Here is a 23,277-nt window from a genome sequence, read left to right as displayed (position 1 = left end):
TTTCACATACTGCCTTATTGCTTTTTTTTTCTGAAATTTGCCGTTGGTGAGATGAATTATAACATAGTGGTTATCTCTAGTCTTGCAGTAAATAAGTTGTCTGTCAGTTATTCACAAGGAAGCTGTTCCCTGCTGCTTCTTAATTAGTGTATGGCAGAAGAACATACCATGGAGTTACTCTGGGGGAGGAAATGTTAATAAAAACTATTTTCCTGGAAACTTTTCTTTCAGAAGCAAGGAACATTTGCAGAACTCCCTTATTTTATGAGAGCATAGCTCTTCCTATATAGAGAGTCATAAAATAGATGAGGGAAGAGAGGTGGAGTTATAAGATGGTCAGAAAAAAGACATAAATATGTATAGATACATGTTCTTCTGTCTTTTTTTGAGAGAGAAGAGGTAAAGCAGGTAGGAAATGAATGTTAAAATGAGAACAAACAAGTTATTAAGAATATACATAGATGCTTAAGAAAATGAGGGAACTGAAATTAACATGGTGAAAAAAAGCATAAATAGTTTGTTATAGAGAAAATGAGTATCAGTAGGAGGTGCGTCAGTTAACCTAATCTGTAATGTGGTGGTATCAAAGCTGATATGACTAACTTCCAAACATTTCTTTTTCTGCATAAAACATAAAAACAACAACAACAAAAAACCTTTGGAATGGTGAAATTGAGTAACTGAATAGTTACGTGGCTCTTCCTATGCAAACCACACCTACTTGTGTATATACGTACCTCAGATTATCCATAAAAGTGCCTGTAGGTCCTCAATGTAAGCACAGTATGCTTACACTGATGGTGCTATTCCTTACCGAGTTTTCCTATGTCTACTACCACTTCAATTTTATTTTCTGCTCAGCTTCTGTTATTGAGAAATGTGTCATTCTTGAAGCCATAGGCAAGGAACAAACTGTGTCTTCAGTCTTTTCCTTTACAAACTAATGCACAGGAATGATGCCATAATGCTGCTTTGTGAATCAAGAATTGCAAGAAAAGAATGAAATTGATTGTATATGAAGTGCTGTCAAATTCATGAGCAACACTCTTCTCTTCCCTTTCCCTTTTCTAGAATAAGGATAAAAGGAAGTGAATAACACTAAAATAAAACACCAGAGACTAGCTTTTAATATTACTTTCTTCTCTGTATTTCATTTTTACAATGGATGAAGTTAAAATTTTCATCTGTGGACTAGAAATGCTTCTCTGTTCTCTCCTCTATTTGAGGAAGAAGTGCTGGGGGCCTCAGGAGGAAAATACATCATGGCTCACTTAAGGCCTTCTCTTTTTTCTTCTTTGAGGTTATGGGGATGGCAGATGGGAAACTGTTAGCCAGGAGCTAAATTAAAGAAATGCATGAGAAGTGGCTTTGGTTATCTTGGCTTGGATAGTACACTCTGGTCTCTTTTGCTGCTTAATTTTTTTTTTTTTTAATCAGTGGCTTCTGTCTTCTTTCCAGTGCCAGCAGAATAGACTAAGTGTATGATTTAGTCTGACTATATATATTCTTTAGAGCTGGGGAGGGTTATATGTTCTGTACTACAAAATGGCCAAAGCAAGGGCTCCCTTCCCATTTTTAATTCCCAGCAGTCTTCACCTGCCCATTCAAGAAGTGGATGAGAAGACTTGTTTTAGCAAGCATTAAATATCTGTTTCAGGTTGGGGCCTAATTTCATTCTTGACCAAACAAGATTTAGATATGGAAGTCACCTGTGACAAAGTTGATCTTAGGGATTTTGATAAAGAAGAGATGCTTCCTTTCATCTGATGAAGGCTTCTTCAGAAAGAGCCTATTGCTTTCACAGGAATTCTAATGAGTGCGAGTGCTGGGGTAAGTGCAATAAGAGTTGGTCCAGGTTGATGGCAGCTACCGAGTTAGGAATGGTGACCCTCTACATCTTATTGCTGTAGGTATAGCTAAGTAGATGAGTTAGCAGAATCTTTGGCATCTTTCAACATATGTGTGGTCAAGGCAGTGGGAGGGAAACATTTCTTTAGCCCAGTGGCACTGTGAGGGAGGAGGGAGAGAGCACTCCAGTAGGCATTTCTGGACATGGTGTTGACAGAGATTGACAGTGTTTGAAGGCTTTTCAGGAAATGGTTTTATCACAGTAATTCTTTAGTTACTTACTGTAGATTTTGAAAGGTTGTACAGTGTCATGGGTTAATTTTACTTTGTCTAACTTCTGTTGCCATTTTTGGCTTTCAGACAAGATTCTGCTAATCAAATTCCATACTTCTAGCTTTTGCACTGCAATGTGTGCAAGACTTGTCACCTGTGCTCTGCATCTCTTTCTACCTTGGGTTACTGAAACTGCTTTAAATAAAATTATTTTTTATAGGAAGCAAGAAGTAGATTAGAAATAATACTTCTATACAGGATACAGAATAATTGTTTTCATATTATTCATTGAAATTTTGTAAGTAATGGGTGTAAAATAAACATAATATGAGTGGAAAATCTTTGTTCTCGATGTATTGCTCTGTTTTTTTAACAAAAAAAGGTACTCATTTTAAAATCAACAGTTCATTAATAAATTGAATATTGGCGTAGCAGATACACACACTAGAATTATTATAGATACTTGGGGGGGAAGGTGGAGCTGCCCTGAAGTGGGTAAACCTGTTTTGATCAAGGCTTGAATTAAAGCTGTTCAGACTGTTCCTGTTCAGCACTGTGTAAATTTTGAACAGTCTTTCCTGAGTGGCAGCTCAGTGCTGTGAGGAGAAAGGGAACTCCTTGGTCTCTTGGGGATTTGTGCATCATCTCAGCCTTGCTGGTAGTTGGTGTTAATCAGTTTACTGTCACCCAATAATGAATTTTTCTTACAAACTTTGTAATGTGTTCTTCCACTGTTTGGAGAGACCATATTATCTGCTCACACTTAGTTCTGACATTTTTATTTTTATTTTTTAATGAGGAGAAAAGGAAAATGATTGTGCTGGAATCGCTGCGGAATTTTAGCAAAAAACAATGCTTGCTTTCCTGGCCATGTGGTGAAAGCTGAGATGGTGATGCTGACCACAGTTACCAGAAGAGACCTAAAGCTGAAATTTTCAGTTGTACTCTAATGTTAATAAATTAACTGATAGAATGGGACACAATTTTATTCTTCTCAAAACACTGGCAATTCAAAATTAAATTTTAATGGACTCAAGTTGTTTATGTGATTTAAAACCCCTTAGTTTCAACCCATTTTTAATATTACATTAAATAAAAGTTTCAATATGGAAGAAATTGTTTAAAATAAAGAAAAATACTCTGAAGAAGTAACAGCACTCAGATTAATATAACATGATTAAATCTGGAAGCTGGAGACATACTGAAAGTTCTGTTCAATATTGACACATGGAGTTCAAAAGACAAAAGCTTCATTTAAAAATCGCCAGCCCATTTTGTAATGGGCACCTTACAATGCTGGTAGTATTCTCCAATGTAGTGGACTCTAGGTGTATATTCCAATGTCATTCACTGCTTCAAACCAGGTGATAAACTATCAAATTTGTATTACGTAGGCCCTGCAGAAACATTCTGCTCTCAAAAATTTAAGAATGTTTAGCATATTATAGAGTTGAGCACTGATTTGTGTTTGTGTGTATATAAATACAGCAAATTTTATGCAAGTTTTACTGTAAAAGCAATTTGAGTTCCCTGCTGATGTAATCTCCAGTAGTCACAGGCTAAGTAGGAAAGGTTTTACAAAGCTTTGAAGAGAATCTCATGATTTGGGTTAATAATTGCCTGTCCTGAAAAGGAGATTTTTCAAATCTATGCTGTTTCTCTGAATAATTTGTTTAAAAGTGGATCATGACCAAACAGGCTCCATGCAAGTACCTTTTTCCATAAACAGTGCAAAGGACTGTTTTCTGCAAAAGGCCTCACCAGATGTGCTTCTCTCCACTCAGTCAAGTAACAGAGGCTGGTTTCTCCACTTGGAGCTTTCTGCCTTCCCTTCTCCTACATCGGCTCCCTGCAGGTGCCCGTTCCTGCTTGGCTCTTTTCCTAGGCATAGCAGCTGTCAGATGTCTTCTCCCCAAATCCAGTGGTCATCTCTGTAGACCTCCAAGCACAGATAGAAGAATTTGGAAGCTCACTACCTGTGTGTTCACTTGAACTGGTTGCTTTGGACTTGCACCATTATTCTGAGATTTGCAATATTCTGCATCTCCTTAATATGTGCGAAACTGACAGTTAAAAAGATATGTTACTTAAATAGCTGGTGCCTTTCACTGTTGAAACACTTAAAAAGAAAATTTGCCAGAAAATGTGTTTTGATATGAGATTGGTAATTATCATATCAGTATTTGCTTAAAGACAGAGTTGGCACAGTATTTAAAATGTCACATGGTTTGAAGAGTAGCAGAATCCCTTAGCCGCTTGTCTTGGGGGCTGTGTACAGCAGGAAACTGAAACATATTCCGGCCATGTTAAAATATTTGGAAGTCTACTGCAGTAGCATAAATGGAAATTTGGAAAGGAGGCATTAGATTGAAAATTATAGGAAATAAGGGTGAGGGCCACTAGAGCAAAATATTGATGCATAAGTAATCTTTACCATTCCTCCTAGAAATGCTGATTTTTTTTGTTGTTGTTGTTAAACACGCTAAATGTCAGTCTGAGTGCTACACCAAAATACAGATTCTGAAACAAAAGTTAATAAAACTTCTATTATTTTAAATGGAATTGTCCCCTTTCTCTGCTAAAGCAAGAGCTAAAATACAATACAGACATAAGACAGAAAAATATTTCTTTATTCAAATTGTATCGTCATGCTAATTCATAATTTAAAAACACTTATTAAGAGGAGGAGGTAGATGTATATACATCAGGGGGATCACCTATGTAACCGTATGCTCAGCTTCATTTCATGTAATTCATGTGATTGAATTACACCCTGATTTTTATATATATAGGTAGTATGTGTAGGTAGTTGTGATTTGAAATTTATATTCTGTAAAGACTATTATGCAGTCATTATGATTACTTGGAGTGAATATGGAATTATTAAAGGACCAAAACCCATGATATTGAGCTTGATTTACACTATTTGTAGTAGAAGTTAAACACAGTAGGGAAAGAATATGAAAATAAAGCTCATAAATCCCACCACGTAGAGAAGGGGTAAGTGTTTATTAATTTCATCCCTCAAATCAATTAATTCTTAGTCACCAAGCTCTAATTATTAAAACTGCCTTTTTCGTAAGTCTGAACAGAGAGTAATTGCAGCTGTTTGCTGTGAAGCTAGGAAGCGAAATGTTAATACGAACCGACCAGTTTAAGTAGGGGATGATGATATCCTTGGCTTCCTGCAGCAGAGCTGTCAGGCGCGGGCCGTGCGCCGGTCAATGGTGACATCCCGTGTGTCAGCGAGCAGCCTCCCGTCGCCTTAACCCGCAGCTCACACCGCGCTCAAGCTCCAACTGTCGAGCGCTCAGGTCCCTTGGTACTGCTGCAGCTTCCAGCTCTCCTGACTGGCTCATGTTTCATTCTTTGGCAATTTGCCCTAATGATATCCCTTAGGAGCTTTCAGACCCTCTTCTTTTCCATATTTAATCGTGTTATATTAATCTGAGTGCTGAGCAAACTGTGCTGCACAAATTGTAATTGTCCCTGATTTCTGCTGCGGTGTTCTTCTAATGATTTTTTTCTCCTTTTTAGTGTAAAAATATATATACAAAATTACAGCGTAATTTTTATTTACAGGAGTAACTGTCTAAGTCAGCCTGGGTGTGAAAGCTTTAACTGCTGATCTGTTTCACCAACAGGGACGTTTTTTCCTGTAAAATCCATAATATTTTAGCACTTGCTACATAGGCAGGATTTACATTTAATTTTTAGCTCTTCATTCTGTTACTGTAAAACTACACATCTAATAAAGGGCAGCGATAATCAAGTTAACCTCAGACAGTAATTTTGTTGTGATGTGAAACATTAGGACAGTCTTGTCTTCTTCTATAAGCTTGGTGTCTTCTGTGTAGGGCATTTCCTTTGTGTGTGCTTCCATGCTCAGCCTTCATTAAGCGATGCTGGTAAGTAAAGCAGGAAAGCAGAAGGACAATATAGCATCAGTAGCAGAAATTGCTCTCTGGGTGTGACCTGCCAAACCTGTAAGAGAGTGTGTTAAATCTTATGGCTGAGTTTCTTATTTTTTGTTTCAAGCGCAGTTCTTATCCTAGTTGATCTCGAGTAAGGCTTTATTTATACATATGAGTATGTATATGAATGTGTGTGTATATGTATATAATTTTCGTCTTGTTTTTAGTATTGTATGTGGTGGTTATTGGCTGCCTAATTTTGAACATGATTTTGTTATTTTCTCATTCTGTGGTTACCTACTAACATAAATAAAACAAACTGATTCCCTAATAATAATGCCGTACATGAGAGATGAAATCCAAGTTCTTAAGGTATTGCAGATTATTTTGTTTGCTCAAGAAGTGAACAAGGCTTAGCTCCTCATCAATTCCATAGTGATGCTTTGTTTAAAAATTAACCAGAAAACGAGCAAAAAACGAACTAAAAGTGTACAGAAATCAACAGAAACCAGCTGTGCCTACGTGACCGTTTTGAATGGAAGCAGATTGTAACTTCTCCTTTCTTGGTCAAGGAGTTGTTCATCTTCTGGTGGTGCTGGCTGCCAGACTTGCCAGTTTCTGTTTTAGGAACCAGGGGAGAAAGGCAGAAGTTTTTGAAAGTTGTAACGCAGTTGCATTACCATCACAAGGAACATTCTCTTTAGATTTATTTTATTTTTGCAAAGGTAGTTTGGAAATAGAGTGACAGATTTAGAATTGAATTCTTCTGGAGTGCAGCACACTTGTGTGGCTTCATGCATGATCAGTTCCCCTTGTTCCAAAGAGGAAGGTGGGTGAGTCCCCATGCTGCCTTTCCAGCCTGGCCCAGCTGGTGCAGCAGGGCTGCACTTGTGCTGTGCGTGTGTGGCTGCACCTGCAACTGTAGATCATGACAAGCATCAACAACTGCATGCTTATCTTTTTCAGATAAGCTAAGAAGAGCTGATTTGGAATTTGACTCATCAGTCTGACTTCTTGTGAATGTTGTGCATATATTAGGTTTTTTCATATATGTATTTAAGCAATTAAAGTAATTAAAAATGCTATCATATGTGGTTTGAGGACGTGAAGTTTCTTGCAGATACAAAAGTTATTTTAAAATGTTGTATTTTCTGTTTATTCTTCATCTTAGTTTTTGTTGCTAATTCTGTGTGTGCGGTTTGTTTTTTTTTAGTTAACTGCTTGTGTTCATGCATCAGCTGCATTATTGTATCCCATGTATTGGCAGCACATTTACATCCCAGTGCTTCCTCCACATCTCCTGGACTATTGCTGGTAAGATATAACCTGTTATCTTCACTTCTGAGATTCTTACCTGTCTTACAATTCGAAGTAGCTCATGAGAACGAGGTCTACTTACGTGACTAAATGCGCAGGGTCTGATACATGAAAACACTTCAATCAGTGTCTTGAACAGAGATATTTCACTATGCTTTTACATGGTTTTTGAATTGGTGTCCTGATTACTGTCAACAGAGCATCCAAGAATCGTGCTTGTTATAACAGTTCATGTATCATTGGTAGAGTTGTCATGTTCAGTAAGTTAAATGTAACAGTTTTATAGTTTTCATTTATTTAATGTTTACATTAACTTGAGATAGGTGATACTGATAGCAGCATTCAAAAAGCACTGACTGATCTTTCTGGAATTAAGCATTAGTGTTTTTAAGCATCAGTGTTTTTCTTAGGTGCAAGGAATAATTCCGTGTCTGTGCTTTAGGCTCATCCAGGTTCAGGATCATATTCAGCACTTAGCCAAATTTGCTTTAAATCTCCTTTTTATACTTAAAACACTGGAAAAGGCCACTTTTTGAGTGGCATCTGATCCTTTAAGGGATGATGTTTCCTTTCGGAAGGTCATTACTCATTATACCAGGCTAATTTGAGGTAATTTTCAATTCCAGGTATTTGGTTTTTAAGATTTCAGGCTAAAAAAAGGATTTACTTCTGTTGACAGTAGTACCAGTGTTACCAAATGAGCTTCCCTTAGGGAACTAATATAAGAGTATCTCTCTGTGGAGGCCTTCACTTCAAATAGATGCTATGAATCTGTGGTGGATAAATGAACTGTTTAAAGCCATTTTAGAGATCAAGAATTATTATAGACAAAACTTGAGTCCAAGTTAGATGCGTACCAGCCTAATTCTTGTATTTCTGTTAACGTTTTTTCTTCACAGAAATAAATTATGTTTATGCGCTTATGCGCTTGCAGGGCTTTTTTTTTTTTCTGAAACCTGTAAATATTGATGTTGGATTGAACTCCACCCGCTCCACTGAACTTCTTGTTTTGAAAGAAATTCTCATTACATTTCCTCAAGTCTTTGATATTTTTCCTCTAGTTTTCAATGTTTGTCCATGGTATAACTTTGTCTAGGATGATTCCTATACTTCATCTGTATATTATTATTATTATTTTTTTTTTTTAACAAACACCCCTTCATGCTTTGCTTTCAACAGTAGCTAAGCCTTTCATCTTTAATGATGGTTTTCTTCTGGAGAAACTCTGTCCCAATTTTTTCCTCCTAGCTTTGATAATATGCACCAAGATGGGGATATAGCTTGGATGTATTTGCTTAGTTTTTGTATTACTTGAACTTACTGCCAGAAGCTTTTTATTTTCTTCAGTATCATCCGTAAATGCTGTTCTCAGAAGGTAGATCAACACCCCTTATTTAAGTTGTACCCTGCCGAGTGCATCCTGAATGCTAGAAGATTTTTTTATTTGCCCTCCTAAGCACAGATGATGTTTTGAGAAATAATAATGTTAGATGCTGTATACAGCTCCCTGTGATGATGATAATACTTGAGACTCTAGGTCGTTATGGCATGACCTGAGAATTTTTTTTACTCATTAGAGAGAAGCACGTTGTTTCTTAAACTTGTAAAACTCATTTATATCTTCTTTTCTCTTTTACTACGTGACAATAGAAGTGGAAAAAAGTTTCCTTTTCTTCTTGTTGTTTGAATGGAAACATGAAGTTCACAGAAGGAAATGCGCAATTGATGAATTTACTACAGTAGCTATAATTCAGACTTTTATTAGATTGTTATGTTTTCATGATTCTCTGATCAAGTTTGGTTTGAATGGTTCTTTTCAGAGATAGGTTGGAATAGTGTAATAGAAGCACAAAATACCTTTTTTCTTACTTCTCTGGTGTCTAACAGGAAATAAATGTTTTCCTCTTAGCTGTATACTATGCAAGGTTAGAAAAACTTGATGAATTTATAGAGTCAAAACATACATTAGACCAGACTTAGTGTGTGGTCCAAGGAGATCAATTAAAAGTGAATGAAATAATTTTCTAAATGTTTTTTTTCATATTTTCATTTTGATATTTTTGACAGAGTAATTTCTCTTATGAAAACCTTTTTTCCTCTTGAACATAATGTATTTCTCTGCTTAAAGACTATGTTGTTTAACTTGCACTTTGAGATGTCTCCCACTAACTCATTTTCTTAGCATTGTTCTGGAATGATAGTAAAATAAACAAAGTAGAGGATTATCACTTTGATAATGTTGGCCATTTGATGGGAGTATGAACATGTTTAAACAGAGATAAAATACATTTAAATTTACTTCTCTAAGTAAAGGTCCTGATCCTGCAATGTACTTTGCACGTTAATCATCTAACATGTTTTGTGAGAAATCCACCTTTTTTGTTTTTAATGAGTTGAACTATATACTTTTAAAATTTCCTGAAGATAAATGATGCAATTTTATAGGGGTTAGAATTTAAGAAATTAAACTGCTTGGCTGATACGTTTTGTGGGTGTGAGAAAAGCAAATTGCATCTTTGAGTTAAATCTGCACCAAAGCACTTAAATTCACCCACTTTCCTTTGTAATCAAAAAACCTCTTTGGTTCTATCAAGCACTTTCATGTGAAGACAGGTTTGAAATGTAATGACAGTCCACCAATGTGGAGTATTACGTAATCCAGGTTGGTTAGAAATAAGTTTCCTACAACGTATTCTTGAGCAGCATGTTTTCTAAATACAGTTCTCTAAGTATTTTTTAAGATTACTTGCTGAAGTACACAGAAGAAAAGATATTCTGAGGCATCCAACACAGGAAAGAGATGGAGCTTTGGAGGGAGTCCAGGGGAGGGCCGCAAAGATGCTGGTGCTGGAGCACCTCTCCTATGAAGGCAGGGTGAAGGAGCTGGGTTTGTTCAGTCTGGAGATGAGAAGGCTGCAGGGAGACCTCATTATGGCCTTCCGGTGTTTAAAGGGAGATTATAAGCAGGAGGGAAATCAACTTTTAATAAAGTTAGATATTGATAGGACAAGGAGAAATGGTTGTAAACTATGGGAGAGGAGATGACGATGGGATTTCAGGGGGATGTTTATCACTGAGAGGTGCTGAAACAGGCTGCCCAGTGAGGTTTTGGGTACCCCATCATTAGAGCTGTTTAGGGCCAGGTTGGATGGGCCCCTGGGCAGCCTGGTCTAGTACTTGACCCAGTAGCTGGCAACACTGCCTCTGGCAGGGGCACTGGAACATGATAATCCCTGACATCCTTTCCAACCCAAGCCGTTGTATGATATGGTTGCATTCATGCAGTGAAGGTCTGGCATTCAAGAGAGCTTTCAGAGGAATTAAGTTTGATCATTCTTATAGTAATTATATTTGAATAAAATCAATTGTTGTAAAGGGTAAAGCACGTTATATTGAATTTCTGTGTAATTTCTGGGCAAACTAAGTTGCTGATATGAGTGTATGACAGTTTAGTCTGTAGATGATAAAGTGTCTGTTCTAATGATGCTGTGTTAAGAATATAATGCAATTAGAAAATTCAAGCTAGGATTGTAGCATTTCTTATGTGATTTGATATTTCCTGAGTTGGGGTATGTGCAAGTCTGTTTTCATGACAGTAGGACAATTATTTTCCAATTAACATGCATGTTTTGCGTAACATAGTAATTATTTTAGGAAATGATGCTGTAGATTAATAATATTTTTTGTAATAACATGCATAAGCAAGTGTAAAAATTGTATAGCAGCTCCCAGTAGTACCACAATAAACAACTTTATGTACATTTTACAAAAGTATGGTGTTAGGGCTTCAGAGTCCAGCAGTAACAAAACTAATTCTTTGCTGAAAATCAAGTTGACTTCCCCATGCCTGCTTTTTTTATTTCATGCATTTTCAAGATATGTTTATCTAATTAGCTTTGTTCTGTTAACTTTGAAATTGGAATGGTGTAGCTGTTGCTTTGTTCTGCACACTACCCTTTCTAATGACAGGTTTATTAATGGAGCAAATCATCAGCTATTACAAGTCAGTACAGGCCTGGTGAAGCTGCTAGAAAAGTGTGCATGAAATACATAGGTGATATAGCACTTCTTTTCATTGTAGTTTCTCCGGTTTGTGTCACTTGTAACACTGAGGTGCTCTGATGTGATGAACCTGGGGAGGATCTGTTTTGCTCAGCATTCAGCAGAAGAATCTGCACTTACGCGCCAGCCACAGTTGCTCACATTTGTTCACTCAAATATATTGCCTAGTGTCAGACACTCTTGAAATTATAGTGTCTTCAAGCTGTCTAATTCCTCACTGCATATGAATGTATGTGCATCTGCTCTGCGAGCACATTCTTGGAGAGAAACCCATTTGTGTTTTCATGTAATTTGTGTTTAGTCTGGAAGGCATAATGCCCTAGCCTGGCTGAAGCGGTCTCAGATTTTCAGTATCGGGCTAAGAATAAGACATTGCAAAGATGTGGGAGTCTTCATTTCCCTTTTTGGAAGTCTGCACACCACTGCCTGAGAGCCTTAAGCAATGAGATTTTGTGGTCTGTCCAAACCTCTGATTTTTGACAGTGTAGATATCTTGAAAACTCGTTTTGATCTGTCAGTTACTTTTTACATCGTTTTGTTTTCATTTGCTTCAGTCAATATTCTCTTGTGGGACATTCCTAATGAGTACAATTGGATAATCCGTAGTGTGCCCAGTTTTTTCTACAATATCAGTGGCTGTAGCCAGCTGCGTTTGCTCCTCTTGCAGAGCTGGACCTGCACTGCTGAGGCCATGGGAAGTGGCCCAGGGGAGCCCCGCCTGGGCTTCAGGAAGTGGGTCCCTGAGTGGTCAGTGCCTCGTTAAGCTCAGCTAGGTGATCGGATTGATACACTGTTCATATCTGTGGTCTTGCTTTCAGATTATTTTTCAGTCTTGATTTTTCTCTCTGCTCTCTTAGTATTTCATTTCTTACAGACTTCCTTGAACTGATCTATCTATTACTCGCTTCTCTGGAGAGAATATTTTTAGTAATTTCAGAGCATAAAAAAGCACAATGATGATTATCTAGTGTTAAAAGAAAAAAATAGTGAATATATTTTTTATCAGATTAATAGACAAAAGAGAACATTATAGAAAACAGTGAAAATTGATCTGATTAGTTTACTTTCTTGCTTGCATACTGCAGGAGGTCTCATTGCAGAGGCTCTGTGAAGAATGATTCCTTGTCTCATGCAAATTGGAAATAATAAGCTTGCTGTCTTGGGTCATATAAGATATTACATGAGATATTATATGAGCACTGTAGAAGCTCACTGACACCACATTCTCCAGAATTTTAAAATTATTGTACTTCAGGCAGTGGACGATTTTCTCCAATGGGATAGGATTGCTTTCACTATAGTAGCCATATAGTAGTCACTGAAGTTAGATATGCAGGAGGATGAAGCCTTACACACCATTTCATTCATAATTCCTCAGTTAGAACCAGTGTCATTTATTTTGTGGTCACCTTTACTACACTGTAATAATGATAATAGTTTCAATCAGCTAGTAAAAATTTCAAGAGCGCCTGTATATGTTTAATACAAGCTTACACAGTGAATATTTCCTGGAAACCAAATAAGCTAACTTTTTAAATGTTTAAAGCTACAAATGCTGCTGTAGCTAAAAGATAATTTGATTTTCTCTTTTTTCTTCAGTGCACCCATGCCTTATTTAATTGGCGTCCACTTAAGCTTAATAGAGGTAAGTTAACTATACACTTCTGAGTAGTGATAAGCATGAGATGTGTGTACCATAAATAATAATGTCAGTGAAAATGTTTCAGAAAAAAATCTCCTATTATTAGGTCAGAATAACAAATGTTAAGCTTCAACATTTTAAAAAGTGAAGTTGTCCCTATTTGAAATGATACTTTTCGAACGCTAAATTGAAAAATACAAGCTCTACATCATGATTTGTTTCTGTGCATGTTAGCTATCTCAGTGATACTATTTTTTATGTTTTTGTTAGAGGTTCAGCAACATTTCAGATCTTTCCAGTAATAGTAATTAAATTTATTTCTGGGTCACTGTCAAGTGAAAGTCAGCATCCTTCTGATTCCTCAGCTGACTTGCGTTCTTCTTCCACTGTAAATCAGAATCCAGCATTCATCCAATAACATTTGACTTTTATTTTAGAAAACAGAAAATTTTGTCAAAAACCAAAAGCTTTTTAATACTTAAACATACAATAAAACAATGGATCTTACCCAAGTGATAAATAGAAAAATAAATTGTTCTGTCTCTATTAATTACTATTTGATGACACATGTCAGTCTGTCTACATGTGTAGCATGATTATCATGCAGTGTAGGTAATTGATCCAGGAACTGTTTTATTCTTCTACTAGCACAATTTCTGACGAGGAATTCACGTTTGCGAAACCAACAAGGTTCTCCTCCTATCTGAACCTCTGGCAAGTTTGTTTCCTAACTGTAGGCAGATATTCTTTTCTCATTGACCAAGCAGCTTTAATCTGTGTGCTTTGATAGTAATATATTGACTAGGATATTTATTTAGTCAGAAAATGACAAAACAAATACACTCTGTAAATGAAATCACTGAAATCCTGATATTATTTTCTGACCCATAATATTGCATATTATTGTAGGACCGTACAAAAAGAGTTTTATCTGCTTTTTTAAAAAATTGTTCTCTCAAAGGAATAAATTGTTTAATTCTTACTTGCTAGTCAAATCCATTGACAAAAGAGTATCTTTTGAAATGATAGTAGACGTCACATGGTCACATGAATGGGACTTACATAAATCTGAAAATAATTACTTTGCTCTATTTTCTTCTGGTTATATGATTATTATCCTATCTAATTTTCACAAATATGAAAGAATGAAATGTTTTTAAAAGATATGTATGTGTGGGTGTGTGTACATACATGTATAATATTGTGCTTAACAGTTTTAAATAATTCTCTGTTTTCAGGAATTAATTTATTGAATACTCTTGTATTTCAGAGGTTATTAATATAACCATAGTGTTTGATGAGAAAAGTATTCTAATAATCTTTGACTCCTATGTCTAATTTACAGATCCTACATGTGAAAGCTCAACCTTGTCTTTGTCAGTATTATTCTTCAAAAAATTTTCTATTCCAGCTATTACAGTAAAAAGGCACTTCAAGGAGGATGCTGTAGTAAATTTTTTTTTTTGTATTTTTTTCTCTTTGCAGAGAGTGAAAAATAGATCACTGGAAGATGTGGTTTTGCTAAACGTTGACACAAACAATCTAGAAAACCCTTTTAATGACCTGAGCAACCTACCCGGTGAAGTGGTGAGTCTTATAGATGTTTCTTGGAGTTTCTCTTTTGTATGGATGCTTTTTCTGCCTGATTTTGCTAACTGCTGTAAAAGAAATAGGGGGGGTAAAAAGCAGCAAATGTAATCCTCTGTTTGATATTTTACATTTCTGACAGTTGAGGAGATGTTGAATGGTACATCATATCCCTTATTGTAAAAGTAGGATCATAATTATAAAGCTAGCTGCATTCATTAGGCATAGCTGCTCTAAACGCAAGAGTCTCTTCATCTCATCTTAATCATTATATTACAAAGTAGGCATTTCTGTCTGCCTAGTGGCATGTCTTGCAAAAGAACGAGAGAGTTTTTGAAGGCAAAAAGAAGAAGGGGGCCAATTATCGGCTTCTTCTTCCCTGCCACCTGCCAGCGTTTTCCTTTTAATTAATGATCTGATGGCACTGGTCAATATAATAAGAAATGCTTGTACAGTTGGGGTCAGAAAATTCAGGCTTTGATCTTCTTCAACTTTGTGAAACATTTATTTGTTTTCTCTAAATTATTTCAGTTTTATTTTAATCTCTTCTATCCTGCTGAGGGCTGCACGAATGAAAACCTATACTGTTTGTCATTTGCTTTGGCAGAGCAAAGACTGCTTACTTAGAATTCTATTTGTAAATTAAACTGCAAACCCAGTTTGTCATAAAAGACATCTGATCCTTTTGAAATGACGAAAACTGTCTTTTGTCTGTAAAGGATGATAAATTAAGTGCCAGTTCTTTCTGGACTTTGATCTTGCAGAGGGTCTCCCCCTCCTTTTTTTCCTATTGCCTATAGGGGAACATGTTCTGTATATCATTTTATATAGTCACAAAATTCACCTACCTTCAACAGAGCTCTGAAAAAAAATTATTTTAAAATCACGGTTTGGTTATTTACTTATAGATGCACAAACTGTTGTCAGCACAAAGAATTTTTTATCAAAATTTGAAATCAAAGAGCTACATTTTCTGAAATTGCAAAATCATAAAAACAAACTGTCGTAATCGAAGAAAGGCACTGATGTAACATACTATTTTTGTCACTACATACTTTGTTTTTGCTGATAATTTGTATGTATTTGAAACAACAGAAATCCAACTCTTGATGATTTTATTGATGTAAGTTCCCTTTCATTGTAATAGCATTTAAACCTAGACTTTGTGTAGCTCGTCTGGTCAGTATTCCTCTTGATTCAGTATCAACTACAGTTCAGTAATGTATAAGAAACTGATTATATAAAATATTCTGGAATTATGCAATTTTATGTTGATGTATGAAAAAGTGTATGCACATAGATGCACAGGAGTTTTGAATGTGTTGTATTTTATAAGAGCATATGTATTTTATGAGAGTAAACTTGCATTGTGTTGGTGATTTTACTTGACCTTGTATTCAGTGTAAAAGGTTGAGGTTATAATGTTATGGAGGTACGTGCCTCTTGTCAAACAGTAGCTGGAGGTAGAATTGAGAATTAGGCATCATCGTTGGTCACATACTAGAGTAGCTGGAAGTCCTCTGGACAAATGGAAATGAATCTTCACTGAATGCAAGCTCTCATTTTACAGATGCATACCAAAGTGTTCTCTAAATGAATATGCTAGCATGAAAAAAGTAGAAGTTACAGTTCTTCGTACTTTTAGGAGTATTTTCTTCCTCAGGATACATATATAAAGAACTACTGTTAGTGAATTTTGTCTAATGTGCAGACTGTACAGTAGACTTCACTGAAGAAAACTGGGGAGAAAACAACAACAAAACAACAGTATTGTGTTTTATGCAAAATATACTCACAGAAGTTATTTTAGGATTTTATAATGAAGCTTCTGAATAATTTAATCTCCTTCTGTATTTCAATATATAAAACAATTTAATTAAAAATTAATGGAAAGCAAAAATTATAGCTAGAAAATCTGCAAACAAAAGACAGAGCTCAGGCTTTGGCACAAAAAATGGCAGAATGCTTATCCCTCTGTATTCATTAGGGACAATGCAACTGCTAACATCTGGGTTAAAATTGTAAGAGGTAGGAGTGTAGAGCCAAAATGGCATGTTAGACTTGAAACATTAGAGCAAATGTCAGATGCTTACGTACATGAAATATTTTGGCCTATATAAATAAGACTCATAAGCTTATGTACGAAGGTGGTAAAACTTCTGATGAAAAAATATGATAAGCAGGAGTACCACTGAAGGGTGTTAAAATGGGAACTGGAAATGTAAAAGAAACTCTAGTCTACCCATGCCTTTGAAAAATTGATTCCAGATAGATTAACAGTCTAACAAAAGAAACATAATATTCTCAAAGATTTTTATAAAACTGTTTCTTGTCTCTGATGAAAACTGGATAATTATTTTCTTGATCACTTTGCCTGGTAGCGTCCTTGTGCCATAGGTATTTAATAGTTTACCTTAGTAAAGTGTCTATGAAATGCTCCCGTTCTGAATTTTTAAAAAATAAATTTAAGATAGAAAAATATTGCTATATGACATTGTCTAATAAGCTGCATAATAAATTAACTGAGATTTAAAGGCATTTTTAAATCATTCTTTTAAGTATTTAAATTATAGTTACAGGCTGGATGACTTTCTATGCATGTGAACTCTATTATTCTGTCAGACTGACCAGTGGTCTTGACTGTGCAGAGGTCAGTGGTCACAGTTGTCCTGAATTACCAGTCCTTTTTTCATGTGGACCCTCTGCTGTGTTGCATGCTGTAATCTTCTTAATGGCTTCATTCCAATATTCACACATAATATTTTAGATTTATTGACTGTTAGAAATACTACCATGCCAGTAGCAGTTCCGCTACTCCTAAGGTATTTAAAATTGGAAAAATAAATCAGTGCAAGACTTTCAGGAATCCTTTGTTTTCTTAGAAGGGGGAAAGACCCTCTTTTTCCTCTCTTCTGACAAGAACACTTGTTTTTAAATTTTATCATTTCACTGCGAATTTATCTATTGTTTTTTAACAAAAAAAAAAAAGATGAAAATAAGTAGCTACTTCTGTGAGAGTAAATTTCCTAATGCAATAATACTTTGATCACCACTTAACAGTGTAAGAGGGTAGCAAAAGAACGTTTGTATAAAAATTGATATAGACTATGGATGCGTAGCTGTTTGTAAACTTTGGGCCTGATTATGCAATACCTGCTTGCAGTTGACTGTTGAAAAAGGTGAGTCCTTTGCTCTACTTCAGCTCTTTCGGAAAAACCTCAGAGCGTGGAGGATAGCACGTTTAGCAACTAAGTCTTACTGAAATCGCTGTAGACTTGAAGCATAGCTTTTATAAATATGATCCTCAGAAAACAGTAGGCTTTATTGGTTTATTGCATCTTCTGTGTTTGTTAGATATTGTCAACTGTAAAATCTACAGAGCTGTTGAAAGATGCATAGGCTTTATAGCACGTTGGACATACGCACTAAGATACAATACAGAATGCATTTTTTTTTTCAGTATTGGTTTTGAGGTAAGTCACGGTATTTAAACATTGTAACTTAGGCAGTGAACATCGCTGTTTTAAAGGTAGTATTTGAGAAGTAGGCTGTAATTCACGTAGAGAATTTAACAGTTGCTTTGTAAGATAATTACTGAGACTGAAACTAATTGCTGAAAATATGATGCTGGAGAAAAGCATCTTCAGTGCATCAACGCGCAATGAAAAAGACTCTTTTAAGATGTATCATATATTATGCTTTTCCATGAGAAAATAGGTAAAATGTTTTTACTCTCTCATAAAAACTAAGCAGTATGCAATATTTGAAATAGTATGAAATACATGTTTATGTTGAATCTCAAATGTGGTGCTTGAGATTCTCTTGAACCTAGATCTAATTTTAGAAGCTGGATTATCAGATTGAGAAATGCAATTATTTTGGAAAACATTTGCATTTGAATAGGTGAAGAGTATTTTTATTAAATTCTGAAGGACTGTCTGAGATGCTCTGTGTGTAGATAAGTATGTAGAAACTCTTTCTTTAACAATATTGGTATAAATAAACTCAAATTCTATTTTCTTTTAAGAATTGTTTTTGTTTCTCTTCTCGACCATCTTCTTACTTTCTTGCTACAGAAAGTGCTACAGTCACCTGATCTGATGGAACACTGAGAAATGATGTATAGCCTGGCAAATGTCACACACTAAAGAAATACCCCTGTATCTCTTTTTCAGGGTGTGATTGTCATTGGGAAGTACAGTGCATGGCTCTGCATTAGGACACAAATCTTTCAAGTACTTCCATACATGCTTACATTTATATGCATGCTTAAGCTTTTGCAGGAGGAAGGGATTGATTAATAGTTGCATCAGTTTATGATTCTTTTAAACTTTTTTGTGCTGTTCTATTATTTCACTCACATGAATATTGAAGAGAGATTAGTCATGACTTGTTTCTGATCAGGTAACTGTGTTTGGAAACTTAAAGGATATATGATGACTAGTTTAAAAAAAAAAAAGGCTTCTTTTCAGCGAGCGATACAATATGTTTTGGCATTTTTTAGTTACTTCATACGTATGAGAGCAAAACCACATACCAACCTTATGACTTCCTAAAACTCTGAAAAACTATTCTATTGATTTAAACCTTCTGAAAGCTCTGATTGCTCTTCACTGGTAGTGTTTAACAGCCCAATGAAGTCACTTTCCTATGAGAAGCAGTTGCTAGGAGAAGATAAAAACAGTTTGCTTCTAGTGTGAATTAATAATGCCATTTCTGAGACAGATCATTAAGTGACTCCCAGAAAAAAAAAAAAAAAAAAATTAACATTATTCTAACTCTGTGATTTGTTTCTAGGTCTTTATTTTTAAACTTTTTAAAAGGCTATTTCTGTTCGTCATGGAAAGAAAGGGAGAAAAAAAGTCTGGCATTTGTAATTATAGGTAAAAGAATAAAAACATATATAAGAAAAAAAAAATGGTAAAGCTGCCACTGGGGCGTATTTTGGCTTTGTACCACTGCTGTGTATTTCCTTTGAAATTTTAGGAGTGATTTATTCTGGCATTATTGCATCACCCAAAAGAGTTTTAGGTTATAAGCGATCATAGACCTGCTGTGCACCAAACCCTTACAAGGAGTTCAAAGCACCCATTCTCATGTCTGTACCTGTGGTACCGAGTGCAGTAACTGCTCTGTCGCTGTCTGTCTGGTTAAACTGTGGAGCTGGGAGGATTTGCAGGTAACTACCCCAAGGGGCAGCCTGACTTTGCTGTCTCTTGGTGGTTTGATAGCATATGGGTGTTTGATGACTTCAGCTTGCAGGAAACCTGGGCAAGCAGGCAGTGATGGTGCTTAGGAGTGCTTCAGCAAAGGACTCCAGCTGCGCTGCTTGAGAAATCAGGCTTGGAGAAATTTTTAAAACTCCAGTATAATCGTCCTGAGGCCAGAACTCCCTCCAGGATGGCAGCTCAGTATTGCACTCCTGACAGTGCAGTGTTCTTGCACATTTTTGTGCTGGAGCCCTCTGCCTTCAAGCCCAGTCCATTGGAATGTTCTTAGTGCTATTGGACTAATAATGTACTAATAATGCAGTGAAGTGGGAGATTTTTTGCTTTCTGGTGTTCTTGTAAATATGTGTTCACCTAAAGCATCCTGATATTGTTTTATTTTAGGGCATATGGGTCCTGCCAGAAATGAAAAAATAAGACAGGCCCTTTTTCCCCTCACATTGTTAAATAATTCCCCTCTTCTACATCTTCTTTTCTTCTTTTCTTTTCTTCCTTTCTCTTATCACCCGCTGAAATTTTCCCAATTCATCACTTTCGGTGTTCAGCACAGGACCTTTTTTCTTTCAGTTGAAATACACCCATTCCTTCTTCTTGATTTTTGTTAATTGCGTTCATGATGCCCCTGCCTCCAAGAATGACACGAGGAGAGTTCAACTGTTTATCCATCTGGAGGGAAAGGCACTAAATGCTGATGAACATAGAAACAAGTGATCTCACACAAGTTGGAGTGATGTCTGTTTTCTAACTGACTGCTTTATTTTTGCTGTTTCCATTAATATTGATCCATTAGAAGATTCTTTACTGACACAGGTAATGTACTGCTGGTTGGTGACACTACATGCGTGTGTTTGCATCAGTGTATGCAAGTTATAATTTAGCATAGCGTAGATTTCCAAGAAAGTAGAGGGAAAACGAAATTTTCACAAATTTAAGCATGCTTTGTGCTCTAAGGCTGAGAATTCTTTTCTCTGCTTTTGGTGAAACTGAGCTACCACTGATGGGTAGATTTCCCTTCAAAAAAGTATATTTCCCATTTATTTGCGCCGGAATTAAATAAATCTAATTTTTAACAATTTTAATATAACAATATAGCCTGAAAAAAAGAAAATACATGCATTTGTTTTTCCAACCTTGGCCTTCTTAATTAATTTTGTACTAAGAACTGTACTCTTTCTTTTTTTTTTAATTTCTTTTGAGGTGTAAGGGAAAAACATAAATGAGTCTTGGTGTATGCTTTCCATGGGCTAAATGAAGCGGGCTCTAAACTTTTATCTAGATCTGTGGAGCTTGGATATAAATTGAAAAGATCACAGCTATAGGGAAAAGACCTATACTGTAAAGGCCTTTCTGCATAGATTATGAACATCATAACTCAGTAATTCTTTTTTCAAAACTATAGTTATAATTGGACCCAATGGGGGTCTCTCTCTTTGATCAGATCACAGTAACTGTGACTTTACACTGGAAAATGTCACTACTGTGAAGGTTTATCACCTGTAGAGCCGGTCTTTTCTCTGATGCCATGTTCAGTTCTCATTAGCATTATTCAAAGTTTAGTTGTTAATTAGGTTGACACTTCAATTATAATCATCATCTACAAGAACAGTCGTGACTGCTTGCATAAAGAAACAAAAAGATATTCATTCTTGCATACATTTCTCAAAGAATGAAAGATGTTTTGCTGATGGTATGTGCTCATAATGTTCTGGTTAAAGAGTAAGTATATGTGTTACTTTGTGTAGAATTTAATGACATAAATATTGCTGTTACAGTTGTGTCAAAATACAAAGAGAGGCAGGAACTTGTATTCACAGCATAATTGAAGTTGGCTTATTTCTTCAGATATCCCTCATGGTTGTAATTAGGAAATTAAAACTATAATTGGGTGTAATTCCACATACCTTTAAAGAGTATTGCAACAATTCCAGATTGATAGAATATTTTTTTCTGTAATTTTTCCAAGTAATGGCCATCTATACTAAGAAAAGATAGATCTTCTTAAGAAAAAGAAAAAAAAAAAAGTCAAGCACAAAAATAAATATGAATTTTTTCTTTTTCTTCCTTTTCTTTTTTTTTAAAGCTACAAGTGCATTGTCAGAGTTATCTTTCCCCCCCCCCTCCCCCCCCTTTCATGCATTTTATTTTCAAGAACAATTCAAAAGACAATATACCACTGAATTTATGCAAACCTTTCCCATTGTTAGATGCTGGTAGCAGCTACTCCTACGGTGCATGAGAAATGATGTAAGGTAGTAATTTGATATTTTAAAATAAAACAACTCAATAACTGAATTGCAAGTGAGCACTGGGAGTCCTTAAAAACAAACCTTTAAATATAAATTAAGAAAAACCTCACAGTCTTTATTCAAAATGGGAAGACAAGATTTATGATTGAAAAAGATCTGCAGAAAAGTGGCTCACATGCAGTTTACTGTAAAATAATTAAGCTTATTTATGTCAAGAGGCCTTGGGAAAAAAAGAGAGCATAACCAATTTGCATTAGCACTCTACCATCATCCCCTGCCTTCATTTCAATTAACAGACCAGCAGGTGCTCTTTGCAGTTAAAAAGATAAGCTATCAAGGAAGAGGATGAATTTTTGGCTGACCTGTAGACACCATGGTCTGCCTGCTGATTGGGTTCATACCTCACTGTACCAATTTCTGAGGTGTTAATTTAACTGCTCTACTCTGTCATGCAGGTCTCGGCCTTGAAAAATAAACTGAAAAAGCAGTCTACAGCTACGGGTGACGGAGTAGCCAAGGCGTTTCTTCGGGCACAGGCATCACTGTTTGGATCCTACAGAGATGCACTGAGATACAAACCAGTAAGACAACTTTTTTATTCCATTAACTTACAAGAGCACAAGCTCATTCTTTTGCAAAGGAAATGGTGAAATATTATCCCAATCTGAAACATTTCAAACCAACTGTTTTAAGCCTTAGTCTGAGCTCAGAATAAGTTGGCAATTCAGAGGACAATACTATTTCCTAATGGTGAATTGAACTGAAAAATGAATGCTTGTTCAGAGTCAACTTTATTTGTGTAACTTCTGTAACTTATTTAGTATAAAATTTGATTATACTAACAAAAGTGTTTACAGCTCACCTTTTTAATGTACTGAAGAACTGAAGAGACTGTGCCTTTCAGAGACTTAGTCATTTTTCACTGTACAGGTCCATATACTTTGCTGTGTTTGAGTCCAGAGAAGTTCTTTATTGTCTAGCAGAAGCCAGATATGAAGATTCAAACATGTATCTCTGCATTTATACACTTACCTTGATTCCACTGAGAAGATAGTACAAAGGAAGACTCAGTTCATCCCATGAGTGCTTCAGAAATTGTATTTCTGAAGTTTTGATGGCTAATGTGTTTCAGGCTTTCATCCTTCTGGTATATGGAGGTG

General features: G+C 35.8%; 1 protein-coding gene across 2 annotated transcripts in view; it reads left to right on the top strand.

Moving 5' to 3' along the window:
* DENND1B (DENN domain containing 1B) overlaps positions 1-23,277 on the top strand; it is a 145,089-nt gene that overhangs the window by 77,755 nt on the left and 44,057 nt on the right. For both annotated transcript variants that reach the window (XM_042873578.1, XM_042873577.1), the window contains 4 exons: positions 7,249-7,349; positions 13,014-13,059; positions 14,542-14,643; positions 22,573-22,698. In XM_042873578.1, coding sequence (XP_042729512.1) covers positions 7,249-7,349; positions 13,014-13,059; positions 14,542-14,643; positions 22,573-22,698 — 375 coding nt within the window. The remainder of the gene's footprint in view (positions 1-7,248; positions 7,350-13,013; positions 13,060-14,541; positions 14,644-22,572; positions 22,699-23,277) is intronic.

This window comes from Lagopus leucura, unplaced genomic scaffold (genome assembly GCF_019238085.1).
Source record: "Lagopus leucura isolate 7727_CA_CO unplaced genomic scaffold, USGS_WTPT01 Super-Scaffold_100009, whole genome shotgun sequence".
NCBI classification, from domain to species: Eukaryota; Metazoa; Chordata; class Aves; order Galliformes; family Phasianidae; genus Lagopus; species Lagopus leucura.
Note: the sequence above shows the minus strand (reverse complement) of the source record. Positions and strands in the feature narration are given on the sequence as shown.